The 19,162-nt window shown below is 37.4% G+C and overlaps 3 protein-coding genes across 6 annotated transcripts; 2 read left to right on the forward strand and 1 right to left on the reverse strand.

Moving 5' to 3' along the window:
• Positions 1-52: 52 nt before the first annotated feature.
• Positions 53-7,726, forward strand: LOC129410268 (zinc finger protein 544-like). 2 transcript variants are annotated; one of them, XM_055157843.1, is made up of 4 exons: positions 53-539; positions 1,026-1,099; positions 2,415-2,496; positions 2,666-7,726. In XM_055157843.1, the coding sequence occupies exons 1-4, from the start codon at positions 248-250 to the stop codon at positions 3,610-3,612; spliced, it is 1,395 nt and encodes a 464-aa protein (XP_055013818.1). In that variant the 5' UTR covers positions 53-247; the 3' UTR covers positions 3,613-7,726. The 2 variants fall into 2 exon arrangements, with proteins under 2 accessions (XP_055013818.1, XP_055013817.1); XM_055157842.1 differs by having other exon boundaries at positions 2,415-2,508; positions 2,666-7,722.
• tmem176 (transmembrane protein 176) lies at positions 7,725-14,249 on the reverse strand. The gene is made up of 7 exons (XM_020933000.2): positions 14,073-14,249; positions 13,199-13,327; positions 12,918-13,028; positions 12,415-12,471; positions 11,460-11,606; positions 9,375-9,491; positions 7,725-8,580 (listed from the first exon to the last, which is right to left on the reverse strand). Exons 2-7 carry the CDS (start codon positions 13,322-13,324, stop codon positions 8,524-8,526), a joined length of 615 nt encoding a protein of 204 aa, XP_020788659.1. The 5' UTR covers positions 13,325-13,327; positions 14,073-14,249; the 3' UTR covers positions 7,725-8,523.
• Positions 14,250-18,982, forward strand: si:dkey-9i23.16 (uncharacterized protein LOC571915 homolog). 3 transcript variants are annotated; one of them, XM_055157849.1, is made up of 7 exons: positions 14,260-14,397; positions 14,770-14,996; positions 16,977-17,064; positions 17,495-17,608; positions 17,719-17,775; positions 17,874-18,011; positions 18,271-18,982. In XM_055157849.1, the coding sequence occupies exons 3-7, from the start codon at positions 16,981-16,983 to the stop codon at positions 18,376-18,378; spliced, it is 501 nt and encodes a 166-aa protein (XP_055013824.1). In that variant the 5' UTR covers positions 14,260-14,397; positions 14,770-14,996; positions 16,977-16,980; the 3' UTR covers positions 18,379-18,982. The 3 variants fall into 3 exon arrangements, with proteins under 3 accessions (XP_055013823.1, XP_055013824.1, XP_055013825.1); XM_055157850.1 differs by having other exon boundaries at positions 14,770-14,923; XM_055157848.1 differs by lacking the exon at positions 14,770-14,996 and having other exon boundaries at positions 14,250-14,397.
• Positions 18,983-19,162: the final 180 nt, after the last annotated feature.

The following is a 19,162-nucleotide window of genomic DNA, read 5'->3' on the forward strand; positions in this document are numbered from 1 at the left end:
TAGTGAAGTGATGCTGATCAACACGCTGACGTCATCACCGGGCGACACTCACACCATCTTTTGCAGACATATCTGCTCCGATTTCTATCTACAACAAAACGCACTGACAGCGAGTTTACGCACAATCCCAGACTTTTGCATCCCCTATGTCAGCAATCTAAGCTCTCTTCTGCGGGTAACGTTGCCCCAACCACCCGCTGTGTGCATAATCAGCGCGCAAAAACAAAAAACTAGCTCGAAAGGGGCTATGATGGCGGCGGACTGTGTTGGTTTCCAGGCTCAGATCGCATCCATCGTGGAGATTTTGGCTAATTCTGCCGTGGCCGAGATATGTAAGCTGGTGGAGGACGGATATGCAGCGCTCCGGTCCCAGATGGAGCAGGAGCGGGAGGAAAGTGAGAAGGAGAACGATGCTCTGCGGCAAAAACTGCGCCAAATGGACGCGAAAGTGCGCAGCTACGAGCGCAAGATGAAGAGACGGAGCAACAACCAGCGAGAAGAAGCAAGCATGCACGCTGTTCATTTGATGCCACAAGAAGGTAAAATGATATTTAGAGTCCTATAAGCCTGATGCTAAATTCGATGCTTTTGCGTCTATTGCATTTGAATTTCTGGGCGAAAACAGTCATTTCCAATGAGATCTCAATCACAGATTAGCACAACGTTAGTATGCATTAATGTAGGCCAGGTGGGCGTAGTCTGATATCAGAAGTACACTGTAATTATTTAGCATCACTAGTCTAGGCTTTGCTAATCCCGGATCTAGCCAAATATGAAGTTCATTATTAATTGTGATGCACTGTATCCTTCTGGATGTTTTAGAAACTGTCATAACAATGTAATATGCTATCCCTACTTTTGCAACAAGTTATATCTGACTGATTTTTATCCCTATGCGCTACAATCTTATTTGCATCAGATCATTTGTATATTAATCAGTGCTTAAAATGCTTGCTGATAAAGTAAGCCTGAAATCAATGTAATGTTGTATGATCTGACCAAAATATAATATGTTCCATTTTTAGTGTCTGAAGGCTTGATTGTACCTGTTACTCTTGGAGAAGAGGACAAATCAACACAGATTCAACACAGTTCAGTGGTAAATATTTTAAGATACAGTCTGTAACTTTTTACTCCTTACTCTGAGTGGGCTTGCATCTCCACAAACCTGAATCTTATTTGGCTTCATCTGCTTTATTCCATGGAAATGTTATTCCATTGGCTATAATATTCAACAATCTGAAATAAAGATGATCCAACTTCATTGGGAATGTTCCAAAGGATGGTTTTAACTTTCTATTTCCATGGAATCATTCAAGTGATGTGCTACCTCCAGAAAGTTATATAGCTGACTGTATTTTAAACTCCTTTAAAATTTTTAATATGTTAAAGGTGCATTTTGTAACTTTTCTGGTGGAAGGTCTGCCACCTGCTTATCTCCATGGAAATGTTAAAACTGTGACTTAAGAATTTCCTATTGCTTATGAATTAAAATAATTATGATGCTAATCCAAAATGTCCCAGCATGGTATTAAACTGATTTCTGATTTCTTCTACATTGTTTCACTTTTATCTTTATTTATATAACACATTTACAGCAACCTATGGTGCCCAATGCGCTTTACAGTAGAAGACATAATGATAGAAAAATAAAACCATATGCTTGTATGTCTAGTATTAAAATTGGTTAGAATTTATATAACTGAAATAAAGAATTGGAATAAAAAAGAGTTTCGGGGCACCACTCAAAGTTGAGAAACATTACCAATTCAACTGAAATTCTCTAGTATAGAGAGGCAGATTGAGACACTGTTCTGCATAGCATCCGTAAGGTCTTGAAGGTAAATCCATAGATTAAAGGCTGATTGAAAATCAAATCAAACAGCAGTGTCTTCTGTCTCATGGCAAGTTTATCTGAATTTACTGGTTTCTTTTTGGAAGGGTTGTCATACTTGGGGAAGAGTTTCATACTTGGGGAAATGGCTCTTATGGCTCTTTTGCAGAACACTGGTGAATGGAAAGTTAAGATTGCCTGCTTGTAGGGACTCTATCAATCTATGGTGGAAAATCTTAATTACATTGATGGTCCTGAAGGGTAAAGGTCACCGAAAGTACTTGTTGAACATTTCCTACTTAAAGTTCCAATACAATAGCAGTGATGAAATTAGTGCTTTTCAGAGTTTCAGCATTCAAACTAGAAACTCTTCATATGTAATTTTATTAGGAATTACGTGTCTGTTTGTCTTAATTGTTTGTATTCATGTGTTTTTGACAGTGTCTGTAAAAACAAATTTCCACTTGGTGAATTTGGACCCTGTTACTTACTTTATGCACTTTTTTAGCTAATGCCTAATTCTATGGGTTATTTATTTATTTATTTTAACCTTTTGTTATATTTTTTCATTGGTTGGCAGCTTCCCGTAAAACAAGAAATAATGGATAAAGAGGACTGTAATCTGGATCTGAAAGTGGAACTGAACATCAGAGCAGAGTGTGGTGAGTCCAATGGTGAGATTAAATTTTTTACATATGAATGAGATGACAAGACTATCAAACTGTGGTTTATGGGGGTCATAGATTATAGGTATTATTTACTATAGGCTATTAATATTATACACTACAAAAGCAATACATGTCTTTTTTAATCATAGTATTGCTTTTTCAGCTCTGGAATCCAATGAAGAAACAGCACCTGAAAATAGCACCACTCCCCCCACTTCTCAAATGGTACCCACTTCCACCGATGCTACCATAGACCTAACGTGCCGACCCAGAGCTAAGCGCAAATCAACCAAACCTGTCGCTAATCCTGCAAGCATCACACCTACTCCGACTGCAGAAAGCCCTATTAAACCAGAAATTCAAGTCATTGATGATGGAGAGGATGACCAAGCATCTCAACTTCCTGCTAATTTAACTGAGGAAAATAGCCCAGAGCGTTTGAACAATTTGGGGATGGATTTAGCCTGGATGCAAGAGCGCGTGACACATCTGGGAGCTGCATACGCCGTTGCTCAACTCGGACTGGGCAATTCCGAATCTGGCCATGCCTCTTTCCAATCACAAGCGAGTGGAGATAGCTTGGAAGGCCCTCCTACAATGATTTTCCCATCTTCTGCACATGAAATGGCTGCGTTTGCCGCTACTTTTGACCTCTCCGCTGTTGTAGCAAGCTCTCAGAACCCCCCCACGTTAACACAACCTACTCCTCCACAAGCTACACCCACATCTGCCTCTACCAATCAGAGGCGCTCTTATAAGAATTCAAAAGAACCGGCAGCATGTAATATTTGCGGTAGGGTTTTTCCCAGCGCAGCAACATTAGAGTTACATCAACGTACTCATTCAGGAGAACGACCATACACCTGTCCGCATTGTGGTAAAGGATTCGCACAACCAAATAATCTACGAGTCCATTTGCTAATTCACACAGGTGAGAGGAGGTACAGGTGCACGCTTTGTGGTAAGAGTTTTATTTCGTCCAGTCACTTAAAGAGGCATCGCACGGTCCACACGCAGGAGAAGCCATACAGCTGCTCCAGATGTGGGCAGTCCTTCAGCCAGATGTGCAGCGTGAGAAGGCACCGGCAGCAGTCTCAGTGCGGACTCTAGAATGGCAAAAAACCAGCTAAAATAAATATGTGCATGAATTAAAATGACTTTAGCTCAGAATGTGAGTTGCTTTGACTAGTGATGCAAGTTGAAGGTATATGCATTTTAGTGGGAAAATATTTATTAATAGTGGGAAGGTACTTGGAAGTAATGTTATTTCTTCCATTTCAAAAAATATTTCATAATAATTTAAAGTTGGATGTAGGATTATGGGTTATAATAAATAACTTATTGAAACTGAAATTATTTTGAATAACCTGCTTATAATGCAGTTTGATGTATTCTCAGATTTGAATGGGTCTATTTTTTTTTTATATTATTGCCTTCTAATTAAGTTACCCCATAGGTGATTAGCCCTAGCCATGCCTTTAAACTCCTATATATATATTTTTTTTTATCTGTTAGGAAAATTGAGTTTTTATCTGAAGAAAATGTTTCTGCAAATTGGGTTGAAAACTAAATTATAGTAAGTTAAATTCAAATGTAAACTTGGCCAAACCAACAAACCAAATAAAGATTCTGTCAACTCAAGTCATTTTAATTCAGGTACATATTCTTAAACAGTTGAAAATGACAATGAAAATTCCCATTGCCAGTGAAAGCTCCAGTGCATTGATGTAAGCATGAACTCTGTGCTGTTCTGTGTTCTGTGTCTTTAATATCACAGTGTTATATTTGCATTAAGTGGTTTGTCTCAGTCTTGCCAATCTAAGCCTTCAATCAGAACAAGTCATCTTGGCAACATTTTGAGAACTTTATACCATTCAAAAGATGTTTTGTTTTGTTTTGAATTGTTAATTGCTATGACAGTAGTCCTAATATTTCATACTAACACACCCCCTTACATCATTAACATATGTAAGGGATGTGTGGAGAGGGGTTTGCTTCTAGGCTGTGGGTAGATTCTTGGTTTTATATTGACATATTCTTGACCAGCCCAAGTTTGGTGGTACAGTGGTGGTGATTGGTTAACCTTAGAGCCAAAAGGTCTTTGGTTTAGTTCCCAGACTGCGCACTTTATATTTGGAGTTTGTATGTTCTCCCTTCACCAGTTCTCCCATCATACCAACATAAATCATGCACTGTAATTTCTCTCTTTTCTGAATCAAATCCATGTCAATGCAATAATCCAAGATTATGTACTATACTGTACACTGATGAACATTTCTTGAGATGTTCTAGATTTAGCTTCAGGACTGTTTTTTGTCTCTAGTCCCTGAACTGATGTTACAGTGTTGGCCACTGTATACGGGTCATGTTTTTGTTATTCAATATTCTTTTTGTTATTCAATATTCTTTTTTAATGTGAAACAGGAACCAGCTCAATATAAAAATATCAGTATTTTCACATCCATATACCTCTACATGTAGCCATATCATTGTGAAAATACTCTGAAGATAAGCAGGGCAGGGCCTGATTAAAACTTGGAAAAAGATCCCAGGTGTCACAGTAGGGCAGCAGTGACTTTATTACTGTTATTACGTCCTTGAGCAAGACACTTTGCACACTTTGTCCATGCACACTCGAATGAGAATGAATGTGAGACAATTGATGGAATTTGCCCCATGGCTGAAATCGGTCATGTTTACAGGATGTATATGATATTTGTTAATTAACATACACTGTTCTGACCCATTCAACACATTGTAATAAATGGAGCCAGCGACCTTCTTGCTGTGAGGTAAACGTGCTATCTACCCATAGAACACACTAGCTTTGTGTCTTGTTTGACAAATTGCACAGCCAGAGATCCTTGTTCTGATCAAATTAAATTGGCTCGACTCCTTTTTGTTTTGTTTCTCCTATGTGGAGAAGTTTGAGTGCCTGAAGCTTTGAAATGCGGTTCCTTGTGGTGCTATAAAAGTGAATTAAGACTTAATTATATAAGGCCTGACTTGTATAACTGGTTCACAAACTAAAACCAATCATACTTTTATATTTGCCTTACCGTTCTGAGCTCTAAAATCTGTTCCACATGTTCATTAAAACACTATAGTTTTTTCAAATGTTTACAGTCGTTTCCACTAAAATGTTCAACACTACTCATTTAAATGAATCATATGTACAATTTGCATTTTATATTCCACAGCCATGACCCAGCTGTGTCCCCAGATACGAGATCTGTTTCAGATCTAGTTTTTAATAGAAACATGTCTAATATTGATCTGTTTTGAATTACAAAAAGATTGGACATGATGGCCAAATTGTTTATAATATATTGTGTTTTGGTTTTCAGGATAATTATACTATCAGAAAGCAGAATAACTCACATGAATCACTCACTTGTCACTTTGTGACATATGTCTGTGAAAAGCACTATATAAATAAAGACTTACTTACTTGGGTTGCCAGGTTTAATCCTGAAATTCAGTTGGTTTAAACCTAAAATGCCTCTCTGATTTGAATGGTCACTACCTAAACCCCAGAACCTGCAAATGATGACTCAGTGCTAATGAAGCCTCTGCAGCTCAGTGAGGGAACTCTGGAGATTCTGAGCTTTCACATGAGCTATGGCCCGTCCATATACTGAGACTTGTATGTATCTGCAGGCTAATGCACTGGCAACCCAGTACGTTTTTAAAAGTCATTCAGCACAGGCTATTATAAATTATTTCATAAATATTTATTGGACATAATCGGTTCTCTGCCAATTAAGTAACAAACAATAAGTATGTTCTTTGGTCATATATTAGCTCATTTTAATTCACAATATTTATCTTATCTATTTTATGTGTTTTAATATTTCTGACTGACTACAGTATTTTTTTTTTTTACAAGACATCTTGCTTTTTTTTTTTTTTAAACTAATTGAGAGTAATAACAATTCTCAGCCAATTCATTTAAAAAGCAGCATTTATATTAACTTTGCCTGAAATTGAAATGGCATTCAACTTTATTCTGTTACACTTGTTTTTATTACTACAAGAATACCTTGACAACGTCTATTCTTACTGTGAGCGGCATTACCTCTCCATGGCTCTGACCTGTAAGTCTGTCTCCATGGAGATAAATAAGTTTTATTTCATACTATTGTGGCATGGAGCATTACAGGCAAAGTAATAACATCTCCATGAAGACAAGCAGGTAGCAGTCCCTCCACCTGAAAAACTTCATTGTTCCCCTTTAAAATAAGCACTTTTGACTGACTACATTATATTTTGATCAATATACCAACAAAAAAATAAAATAAATAAATAAATAAAGTCAGTTGATGTCATAAGCTTCCTGAATCACTTTACAAATCTGAATGCATTGTTTTAAGTACATTGAAGTTCATTGTTTCATTTGTGTTTAAAACTGTAAAAAATGTACAAATAATATTTTGTGTGGTGTCTTGTTTTGGATGTTGACCTCTTGAGCTGCTCTCATAAAACAATTGCCTTTTGAAATGTCTGTGTGAAAAGTTGTACAATATTCATTAAATGTACAAAATGTTTGCAATGAGCTAGTTTTTTTTTTTTTTTTTTTTTTTTTGCATTTAATAATATGGCTTCAGTGTTATATGATGCTTTTTCACTATACTGACACATTCATGCAGGTAAATGGATGAAGTTCTAAGACACTATGCATTGCTACTGCTGGAAATTTAAATTTGAGAGTGGGGCTATTTGCTTCAGTTCTGCAAAAGATACAGAACATTTGTTTTATTATTTAACAACAAAATATGACAAAAATCAGGATCCAGCCAGATCTTAACTGGGTCTAAACTGATCCAGTACAAACCAGGATCAGAACTGAAATCAGGCCTAAAACCCAGTCCAAACTAGTACTAAAAACAACCTTGCACAGACTAAACAGGGACTAAACCAGGTCCAAACAAGGTATAGACCATAACTACACCAGAACTAAACCAAATCAAGATTAAACCAGGACTAAAACTGGACAAAACCAGGTCCTGACAAGGTATAGACCGGGACTACACCCAAACTAAACCAAGTTTTGAATAAGGATTCAAGAAACTAGGTCTAAAACAGGACTAAACCATATCCAAATGTAAACTAAACCAGATCCTAACCAGGTCTTAACCAGGACCTAAAAGTTATGCTCTTTTCCCACCAAAACAAAATATGGAGATGTGTCCCAACTTCCGTTTTCAATAAATCAAGAGAGGGACATTTCAGGAATTTGTATTTCAAACATTTGGCTCAAATACAAGACATTTCAACATTTTTTGACAACAGATTTCAAAACTGTCAATTTCTCAGTTGGTTTCTTATGTTTATGTTTTGTAATCTGTTAAAATCTCAACTTCAAACAAATAGCAGATGTTTGATGCAGAACATTTGGTTTTGATAATGAATAGAAAAAAAGTTGTTTTTTTGTAATTACATGTCACTTGTAACATCTTAACCACATAACAACACACACACTCTGTACAAAACAAACACAAAACAAACAAGAAGGCAGTTTTACATTCTGATCATTTGACCCTGTACAAAAAAGCAGTGAAAATAAAATTGTGTTCAGGAGCCTCATGATAATGTGTAAACCATATGTGAGCAAAGATGACCTTTAAGTTTTAAATGTTGTATCATATAAAAATAACACACATAACATTATGTAACTTTTCTTGTCGCTATTGCTAAAACAATACCTGATGTGCCATACTTTGGAACATTCTAATCAAAGTAATAACATTTCCAGGGTGACATGCAGGTGGCAAACACTATCATCACAGTTAGCTTGGGCACCTTTAACCACATCAAAAAACAGATTATTACCGAAGATTCAAACTGACTTAACAAAGATGAAGTATTTCGGAAATTTTGTGTATCGGTTGATTCAAATCCAAAGTTACTCACATGACCACAGACGATATTAGTGGAGGGCAGTGTAATATATGTATCTTATACTGTGAATATACAAATATGTGCACTCAAACTCCACAGAATTATAAGAAGTTTGGTGAGTTAGTTCTCATCTGTAGGAAGCACAGGTTGTGTGGAGATGGAATCTTGGTGGAGAGGCTGAAAAAAGAAAAGAAATATCTTTAAAATGAAATGTCCTGTACCTGATTTCAAACCAATATAAACTGAAAATTGAGTAAGTGTTTCTATGTTAAGATTCAGCAGCAAAAAAACAAAATAATTTTACATGGAGATTAGCCAATCAAAAAGACGAATAACCTCCACTTTGGGCAGTGTTGCCAGGTATGCCGTTTTCCTGTCGGTTTTATAGTCAGATGTAGACTTACAATGAAATTACACATCAAAAATCCATACTGGCCAAGGCCTACTTAAGATGTCAGTAGTTTTTGACATCCTTGTGGGCTGAGTCTTGGATAATCAAAAGGAGGGTTTCAATAGGGCCTGAGAGATCGCAAGATTACTCAAACATGCAATAAACAACTTGAGGCATGTTTTGATGAGTGAACAATTTTATAACACATTAGAAAGCCCCAGAAATCTATTTTGAACAGTAAATGTAAAAAATACAGCTTTTAGCTTTTTTGAGACAATCTTGAATGAGTTTAGTTGCTGAAGCTTGACCTTGGGCTGCCAGATTGTACAACTAAAACCAGTAAAAAAGCCAGTAAAGTATTAATGTTATCTGTTGAGAGAAATACTTGATTTGAACATGTTTTCTTGTACTTTGTGGACAGAGACTGGTCAAATTTATGAAATTTGAAATACAATGTCAGGATACTCCCCCTTTAAAAAGTACTTTGACCACATACTTATAACCAAGCACAACCTCTGACTAAAAGCTATTAAAATCACATGTTATACCCAATGACGTGTGTATTTGAATGCATTTTTACATTGTAGATCTGAAAGTTGCGTCTCTGTCTGAAGAGCAGGAAAGTGTGGACTCCAGAAATGACGGTCTGAGCCAGAGTGAGGAGGAGCAGGGCTGACTTCACGCCTTTACTCAGCTTCTATGAATGAAATCAAATATAACAGATAGGAACACAGTGAAGATAATCAAATGATCAAATCACATTTTCACTCACTGCTTTACAGTTTTGTGCATTAGGGTTTAATGATTCGGGAAACATATCTAATGGCAATATTTCTGATAAGCATTCTGATTGTGATTATAATTCCAATTTATGTGATAATAATAGAATTTTGTTCAAAGTTCATAATTTTAAACTTGTCCAAGAAATGAGAAAAAACCCCCAAACTGAACTGATACAAGAATGACATTTCAGAACATGTTTATGCAGATGTAAACTACAGGGTGAGCAGTTTTTTGCTGAATTAGACAAGATATTTTGTTGTTTGTGAAGGGAACTAAGATACGTCAAAGCCTTTGTGGTTTGCTAATTGTGTCCATTTGGTTTGATTTGATTGCAATTAATTATGCAGAAGTTTTGTTATTTCTAATAACAAAACTTCAGTTATTAAGAGGTCTACAGCCAACGCACTGTCAGTAAAAACATGTGATTTGAAGCAGAATTCAGCTTTAGAAAATGTATGTGGTAAATGGAACTGACTGTATAGTATTGTAGAAGTTCACTTTACATTTTCATTTCATTTTTATTCGCTCCACACCAACTACTACTGTAGTCAGATGCCTTAGAACAGACTGACAGAAGAGAGGCTGCTCATCTGTTACATCTTTTACATACAAATCAGTTATTTAAGTGAATTTATTTTCACCTTATACATTTTGTCTTAATTTGTAATTTGAAATCACACAATTTATTGCTTACTATAATGTATATTATTTATAATAATATTTAAAGCAAGATCAATTCATTGTTAACTGTTGCCTTAGTTCAATACACACGATGTCACATATAAAAGTACATTTTAGCGAACTGCACTCCAGATACTCAAATATATATCAAAGCTTGAAGTACAACATGTGCAAAGTGATGGTGTGTACAATTATTTTAAGTTGTAGAATACTATTTAATGAGCTACAAAAGTACAAGTGTGAAAAATAAAAATAATAATGTCTTTTAATACATCATACTAATCATTACTATATGCAATAATTCTTAACACCCCATTTCAATATCCAACCTTCCTGTCCCTCTAAGATGAAGGCCTCCTGTTTTACTGTTGCTATGGTGAATCCTCTTGTCTGGGATCCATTAATTGTGGTTTTTCTCCTTTGCTAAACTCAAAGTGGACAGACTCTGCGAGGTCTAACTCTGCTCCATCCTGAAATGAGAAACTCTGACTTGGCCCTGTCAGAGTAGAGTCAAGAATTAAACTCAGGGGTAATTCAATCTGCTTTGTGAAATAGGGCCACAGACTCTCTGAACGCCAGTGTTTTCTGCATTTCCTGGATCTGATCATTATGTCCCATCTGAATAGAGCTCCCTCTCCTCGGCCACTCAAATAAACAGAGGAATGTTCTAAAGCAGCCAAAGTCACCACTAGAAACCCAATTAGATCCATTTATACTGAGGCACAGCAGACAGGCACAAAACAACAACAAGACAGCAAAGTGGTTATCCTGCCTCATCCTCTCAGTATGGTGGTTGTGGGTTAGACTCCTGATTTCTCTAAGTGCAGTGTGTATGCCCTCCCTGTGTTGCTGGGGCAGAGTGGTTGTCCTGTCTTCTGCCTCTTTTTTAATCCATGTATTAAAAGTACATGGTGTAACTTTTCTGGTGGAGATGTTATTACTTTGTCTGGAATGTTTCACAGTATGGTAAACCTTTCTATTTTCCTGGAGACAAAACTAGACCAAGTTACAGGTCAGATCTGTGAAGGGGCAACCTCACTCACAGTCAGAATGCCTGTTTTTCTAGGCTTTCTTTTTGAGCAGAAAACCACCAATTTAATGTCATATTGTGGAACATCGCAGGCAGAGTAATGACATTTCCATAGAAACAAGCAGGTGACAGATTTCCAAATTAAATAAAAGTGCAAGTTTGATTACTCACGGTAACGTAGTGCAAGTCATCACAGCCGTCATACTTTTCTTTGAGGCAGGGAGTCTCTGGGTTTCTCTCTATATCCACAGAGTAGATAATGATGGCCATGATGGAGAGGGCAGTGGAGACGACACTTGTGGCTATACAGGCGTAGAGCTAAAAATGGAGTCAAAACAACAAAACAAGATCATGGTAAGTTGGAGAGGGGAGAAGACAAGATGCTAACAGGTGAGCTCAAAACGCGGTTATTTTGACAGCTACAATTGTCAGAGAAATTGATACCCATAAAGAAGTGGACTAAGCGAGTGTGACGTCTTCTATAGTGGATTGATTTACTGACAAAATAGCTAAATAAAAACACCAGGGTCATGTAGAGTGGGTTAATACAAACATTTAAAGACCAAAATGTAAAGGCTCCCTGCAGCACTTACAAAGAGAGGTGAAAATTTTTCAGTGTAAAGTCAGTTGGAGTTGATGGAGCTGGAAGGCACCCATGACCACTTTCTATTTGGGTTGTGTCTAGTGCGTTAGCTATGTCCATTTATATGTACAGTCTATGATACCCAGACACTAATCAATATTACTAGTATTGATTAAAAAAAATTACAATATTTTGCCATGTACATTTTCCCTTTGCATTTCCTTGTGAAAACTTGCACAAGAAAAGAAATCAAATAATGAGCAGATTGTTTGTGTGCGTGTAAATATAGTCACTGTCAACCAATCACCTCATGAGCATGCATACAAATACACTCTCTCTCCCCTCCTCTGCCCCATCTTTATCACAACAGCAGAATTACTAGCCTCTTCAGCCTTTCTGTCTCCTCCAGTATTGTTGGAGGAGACGGAATTGTATTGTAACCTGTCACACTCTCTCTTTATTACACATGTCTATACCCGCCCAGAAAAATTCACTCTTTCATTGAATTACTACAGTTTTTTTTATTTGCTTTTGTAGACTTACGTTGTTCATTGTGCAGTATTTATCCAATAGTATAGCAACAACTCCAGCAATGACAAACTGCAAAGACAGAAGAAGATAGAATAAATAATAATAATAATAATAATAAATAAATAAATAAATAACTGTTTGTCTTGTTGTTTGTTTGTTGTGTCATGTTGTTTACATTGTGTGTTGATTTTCAATCTTACTATCCAATCAGAAAGTTGAATGAGCTCCACACTTTAGATTGGTAAATCATATGTGTATATTCAGTTTGCAATAAATCCAAAAGGGCTCTCTATTGGGCTATATAATGTGTCCAAGATAGTTAATAGTATTCTGGGTTAAGTTTGATTTAATGCATTGTGTTGTAAATGCTGCTTTTATTGTTCTGCTTGTTGTTCATCAAATTTTGACAGTTTTCTTTACAATTGTAATTATAATGCTATTTAAAACCATTAATAGCACAGGTCACAGGCAAACATAATAATAGCATTTAAACCACAGTATATTGAGTTACTGACAGAGATGCCACTCCACCAGGGGACCCCCATCCACACCACCTCAGTGTGCTCTGTCAGGTGAAGAGGGATGGAGTAAGTCATGATAAGGAGACCCAACATCAACTGGCTCACCTCAAACACAAACAAATCAAAGTGATCACTGTAAAACAGAACACACTGTGTCTTTATGGTCATTATGACCTTGTTCTTTTTAAAAGGTGCATATGCATAATATGCCATCATGTGAAGAGACTACAAATGTCATTGATATGGGCACTATAGTGTTAGAAAGCAACACTCACCCCCAGACACTTGGGCTCCCCTCTCTGTACAGCTGCCCTCAGAGCCTGTTTACTGTCCATTAACTTCAGTGCATTAGTATCGGCTAACACCTGAACCGTCAGGTCCCTGTTCACAGCCACCGCCATCACCTGAGGAAGAAAACATGACATCAGATCATTCAGATCACACTCTGACTATGTTCACAAATAACAGACCATGGGGGAGTGATGAACATCAATATAATTATTTATCGGGCAAATCTGTAGGCGAGACCTATATGATGTGTGACAGACTATATCATATAGGCTACCACAATGAATGTTTAGTCTATTTCATAATACTGAAGTTAGGCGGCAAGTTATTATATTGTTTTTAAGGAATATGCTATTGTGTTAACAAAAAGTTTTCCTGGAAACAAAAAGTTAATATTGCATGCTTGTTTATTTATTTATTTCAGAATCCAACAGCCTAATTAGGACACCTCTTGATGTGCTTATTCTCCTTGCTTTTAAAGTCTAGTCTCGTTCTGGTTATTTCAGAGCTCAAAATGACTTCAACCAACTCCACTCTAAGCAGCTATTCCTTTTAGCCTGATTTAATCTCCACTCCTCAGTGTGCCCAGCAGGTGGAGTCTTTGCACTCTGCTTCTTGACAACAGTCCAGTGAGCTATACTGTGTTCAACATAACCTCGCCTTCTGGGTACATGTCATCTGTATTTTATTTTTTTAATAGCTATAGGCTGGAACACCAAGTTTAAGATTTAAGTGTTTTTACGATGCTGTTCAAAACCTCAACCTTCAAGTGTTTTTGTAGTGGTCCAAGAAGACCCTACCCCTCAACTTCACTGCGCTCATCACTCCAGAAACACAATGCTCGCCGTTATAACTACTCACCGAACCCCGCTTTCTCTTGACCACGAATCCAAATAATTATCCGCTTTTCTCCACGATCTCGTAGTTGGGCGTTTAATTTGTCCGTCTTCGTAGAGGTCGCTTTTTACAGTCTATGGGGCGCTGCGTAGTGCGTAAGTTACGTTTTCACGCACGATACAACGGGACCCCTCGCCCTGTTTTTTGGCAGCGCGGATAATCTGGACTCCTCCTTCACTTCCTCTCTTGTCCCTTATGTTTTTGCGCATTCTCCAAATAGCATCTCGTTTGGGTTTTTCCGACGTAAACATTTGTTGAAGAAGCGAGGACGCACCGGACATCTCCACGTGTGAGTTGATTTTGCTCATTTGCTTTTTTGCCAAAGTGTCAACCTGAAGCTACCTATCAGTGGTTAGCCTATTTCTTAAACTTGGATATGGCATTCCTATTTAAGTTATTACTATTGCTAATGCTACAAGGATTCTTACTACTACTACTGCTACTACTACTACTACTACAACTACTACTACTACTAGGCTATACAAGTCTAGTTGCCTAGTACTGTGCAAAGGCTGGCAATTATTTTATTTTTGATTATGACTCAGCATTGGCTATTGGTTTAGTAAAGCGTAATGAACCCATAACTTGGTCTTCTACTACTACTACTACTACTACTACTACTACTACTACTACTACTACTTCTACTTTTTTAATTTACCAGGCTGATGATTATGCTGCAACCTTCTACAGTGCGAGAGAGGAGACACTACAGGAATCTAACCCACCACTTCCACTGGCAGGATACCCACTCTGCCACAGTAACACAGGGAGAACATGCGCACTCCCCTCAGAGAGATCAGGAGATAGGAGAGATAGTGAGTGATTGAGGAAAAGTAAAAGGTAGAGGGAAGGAGGAGAGAGAGAAAGAAAAGATGGAGATGATAACGGGTGAGGAAGGAGGGGGGTTTGGACCAATAATTAGCTATAGAAATTATTTAGTCGACAGGCAGAGAGAGACAGAAAGAGGAGGGTCTAGAGCAGATATGTCAAACTCAGGCCCGGGGGCCAAATTTGGCCCACAATATAATTATCTTTGGCCCACGAGATCATATCAAATATGTATTAGAGCTGACCCACCGGCTACAAATAGGCTATAGAGACATTATTTATTTAAAATGTTGTTATTATTTTTTATTATGCTTGTTCTGGATTCAGTGTTTAAGCAAAACTATTATTAAACATTTATTTTAATAAGAAAAGGTTTAACATTACATATCTCGAAAGAAGAGAAAACATGCAGATGTTTTTCAGTAAATATTTTGTTTGGCCCACGGCCCAGTTTTTAATTTTGGCCCTCTGTGAACTTGACTTTGACACCCCTTTCAGCACACACACCTTTCACAGCGAGATGAGGAGGGAGGTCGGTAGACAGACAAGTGAGAGTGGGAGTGAGAAGAGAGAAAGAGGAGACAGAGAGAGAGAGAGAGAGGGAAAGAGAGTGGACATGGATGAGCGAGAGAGAGAATACACAGATTGGAGAAGTACATGAGGAGAAAGAGAGGGAGAAATTGACAGAGGGAGAGAGATGAGAAAGGTGTGAAGGAGGGAGAAAGAGAGAGAGAGAGAGAGAGGAGAGATCTAAAGAGGTGTCCCGGTGAGTGTGGAGTCTATGGGAGAGTGTCGTGAGTTCATTAAATCCACATGTGCTCTGCCTCTGAGGGCCAAAGGAATGTTCTGGATCACAAACAGATGTCCAAGAGAAAAAGAGAGAGAGAGAGAGCTGAGAAAAGAAGGGAGGGGGGTGAAGAGAGAAAGAATTAAGTAATAGTGGGAGATACGGAAAACAAGAGCGTGGGAGAAAGGAAGAGAAAGAAAGAGATGGGGAGAGTCAGAGAGAAAACAAGAGCAGGAAAGAGAGGGAGGGAGAGTGAGAGAGAAGGGAGATGTTTTTTTTCAGATTAAGATTTTTAACAAACATTTGTTTTGTCCGTCAAAAACATTTGCACTACATTTAATCCACAAGGGGGAGTGAGAAAGAAAGCGAGTGAGAGGAAGAGGGGATGGGGGGGGGGGGGGGGTAAGTGAAGAGAAACAGAACAGAGTGAAAAGAAACAGAACAGAGAAACAAGACACAGAAGAGAGACAATAAAGAATGAGGCAGGAGTGAGATGTAGAGAAGAAAGGGAAAGAAAGAGAAAGAGTAGGTGGACAGATATAGGGATAGAGAGGGGTGTAAGATGGAGAGAGACAAGAGAGAGAGAGAGAGAGAGAGAGAGAGAGAGACAGCTAAAACAGAGAGTGAGAAGGAGGAGGAGAAAGAGGAGAGGAACAGAGGCAAGGATGAGAGACAGAGAGATGAAGAAGGAGAGGGAGTTGGGAAGGAGAGAGAGCAAGTACACCTGATAACAATACAGGGACAATATGTACTTTAGATCTCGAGCACATATGAATGTTGTGTCTATGGGCAAGACACTTCACCCCTACACTCCTGTCACAATAATATGTCAAGAATTGAATAAAAATAGTAAAAGTAAAAATCTTACTTGTTAAAGTGGTAACTTTCTGAAGTTGGTACGATTCCATAGGAAATGCAAAATTAAAACAAGACTTTGGAATATTCTCAATGGAGATAGAGGAGTTTGTGGAGGATTATAGCCAAAAGGCCTTTGTCTATGCCAGAGTCCAGTTTGGGGTGATGCAAGCCCGTACAGATCAAGCAGACTTTTTGTTTGTTTTTCAGTGGAATAAAAACATCACGAAAATTTATGCATTTATCGAAGTATGTTTATTGGCAAAAATGTGGCTTTAAGAAATATAACTTTTTTCAATGTGGATGAAATAGACTGTATAATTAACCTTGTATACATATTTATATTTTACTCATAACAGCAAGTCTTCGGCCACTGCATTTATTTTCTCTATCTCCAGAGCCATGTCTTCTGAGGGAACAGCGCCCCCTCCTGACTTGCCCATAACACAGCGCATGACCTCATGGTTCGACCACGAAAGTGCAGCAGTAAGTGGAGAAACCTGATATTATTTTTATCTTTATTTGAAAATCACTCATTATTTTAGAAACAATTTGATTAAACTGTTATTTTGACATGCATTATTATCTTTTTTTTTTGTCAAAGTTGAGTCAAATTATAATTTATAGTTGTAGTCTAGTTTTTGTCTACAGAAATATCTACATTTAGTCATAGTTTTAGTAAACGAAAATGTATGTAATTTTAGTCTGAGTCATCATGAGAACTTTTTATTTCATTTTAGTCAGGAAAACTATAACATAATACTTGAGTCAATTAACACTGCTCCACTAAGATCAGGAGTCTCAACCTGCACACTAAGAGGAGGAGTCAGGATAACCACTCTGCCACAGTAACAGACACACTCCTCTCAGAGCTATCAGGAGTCTAACCCTCAACCTCTGTTTTTTTTTTTTGCAGGTGGTGACAATCTTATTTGGCCTGTTCCAAGTGCTGCTGTCTGTCCCTCTGGTTTACGCTGCTCCAATTGACATGCCCAAGTTTTTTGTTTTACCGCTCTTCATTGGAATACTGGTGAATGTCAATTTACCATTATTTATTTTATGGTTTACTGGTTAACACTCTTGCCTCACAACAATAAGATAGTATGGTGTGACTTTATAACAGTTGGGAATTTATTTCAGATTGTAACTGGAGGATCTTTAGCGATGGCCAATGAACGCAGTCCTAACAGATATTTGGTAAATTTAACATTCATCTGTTGATTTTGTTCTAATCTGTAATACAAGTATTTGGTGGTAACAGTAACACTTTTTCTTCTCCACTTCTCTCTGCTTAGCTCCAAGGGTGTGTATGCTCTAACATCATCAGCCTGTTGGGGGCAGTAATAGCTTTCTGTCTTTACTGTGTCAGCATTAGTAATATACCAAAAGATGAGGACTGCATATCAGTAGATTGCCCACTGGAATTGCTCATGGTGAGTGGAATTCATTTTTTATTCAAAATGTCTTTTTTTTTTTTTTCTTCAAATGTATTCTTATTGAGATGAAGCAGAGGAAAGGGTCAGTGGGAGCAGAGGAGAGGGTCAGATGGGGCAAAAGATGCAAAGGATAGGGTGAAATGGAGCAGTCGGTGAGATGGAGCAGAGGAGAGGGTAAAATGGAGAAGAGGACACAGAGGAGAGGGTAAGATAGAGAAGAGGTTATGTGTTAATGCTTATTCTTATGTTGTTACAGAAATATTGCATGTCCATACTGATTTTGCTGGTTTTCTACGACGCCGGAGCCATCATTATGAACTCTATCCTGTCTGTAATGTCACTCAGAGAACTCAAAAGGGGATAAAGATTTAAATATTTTGATTTGCTTCACTGTACTTTTTGGAAAATCCAGTTGGAGGACAGGGTCTATATAACTTTATGTTTAACCTAAATTGCAAAACATAAAATTGGCATGACAATGTAGAGATTAGGTTCATAAACTTGCCATATAGCATAATCTAATTTGTCTACAATTTTATGCTATAAAGAAACTAATTTAACCATATTTTATAACATGGCTAAATTAGAGATATTTACCATAAACCAGGTCAAATTATCTACATTTTCAATTCACAGTGGCAGATATTATTTTAAAATTTCTACCTGTCTTCCATCTCATATTAATAGTATAGCCTTGATCTTATTGTGTAGCCTATAAAACTGTTGCATACAAACAGTAGCTTATGTCTGTTGTCATCACGTTGTTTGAATGTATTCTTTATGCATCACGTCAAATTATTTAATCTAAATAATACCTGTGTGATGTTGTGTTTTTATATTTTACAAACAGCTATTTTTAAGTGTTTGCCTTTCTAATGCCTTTCACAACATATGGCTCATAAACGAAATGCTTTTCTAAACTGTGAATTGGTCTTTTCAAATTTCCATTAAACACTAAAACCATCTTACATTTGGGTTGAGTATTTGTTGAGTATTTGCACTTAGTATATTCTTATATAAGCAGCGGGCCTATATTAACACACCCACATAGAATAATATATCTTTCAAATCATAGTTAAACCTCTTATGAAAAGTCAATAAAAGGGTTTGCCACTGACTTTGCCCAGTAAATGGAACATTACCGTCAC

This window comes from Boleophthalmus pectinirostris, unplaced genomic scaffold (genome assembly GCF_026225935.1).
Source record: "Boleophthalmus pectinirostris isolate CB_2022bp ecotype Guang Dong unplaced genomic scaffold, ASM2622593v1 HiC_scaffold_22, whole genome shotgun sequence".
In the NCBI taxonomy this organism is placed as follows: domain Eukaryota; kingdom Metazoa; phylum Chordata; class Actinopteri; order Gobiiformes; family Gobiidae; genus Boleophthalmus; species Boleophthalmus pectinirostris.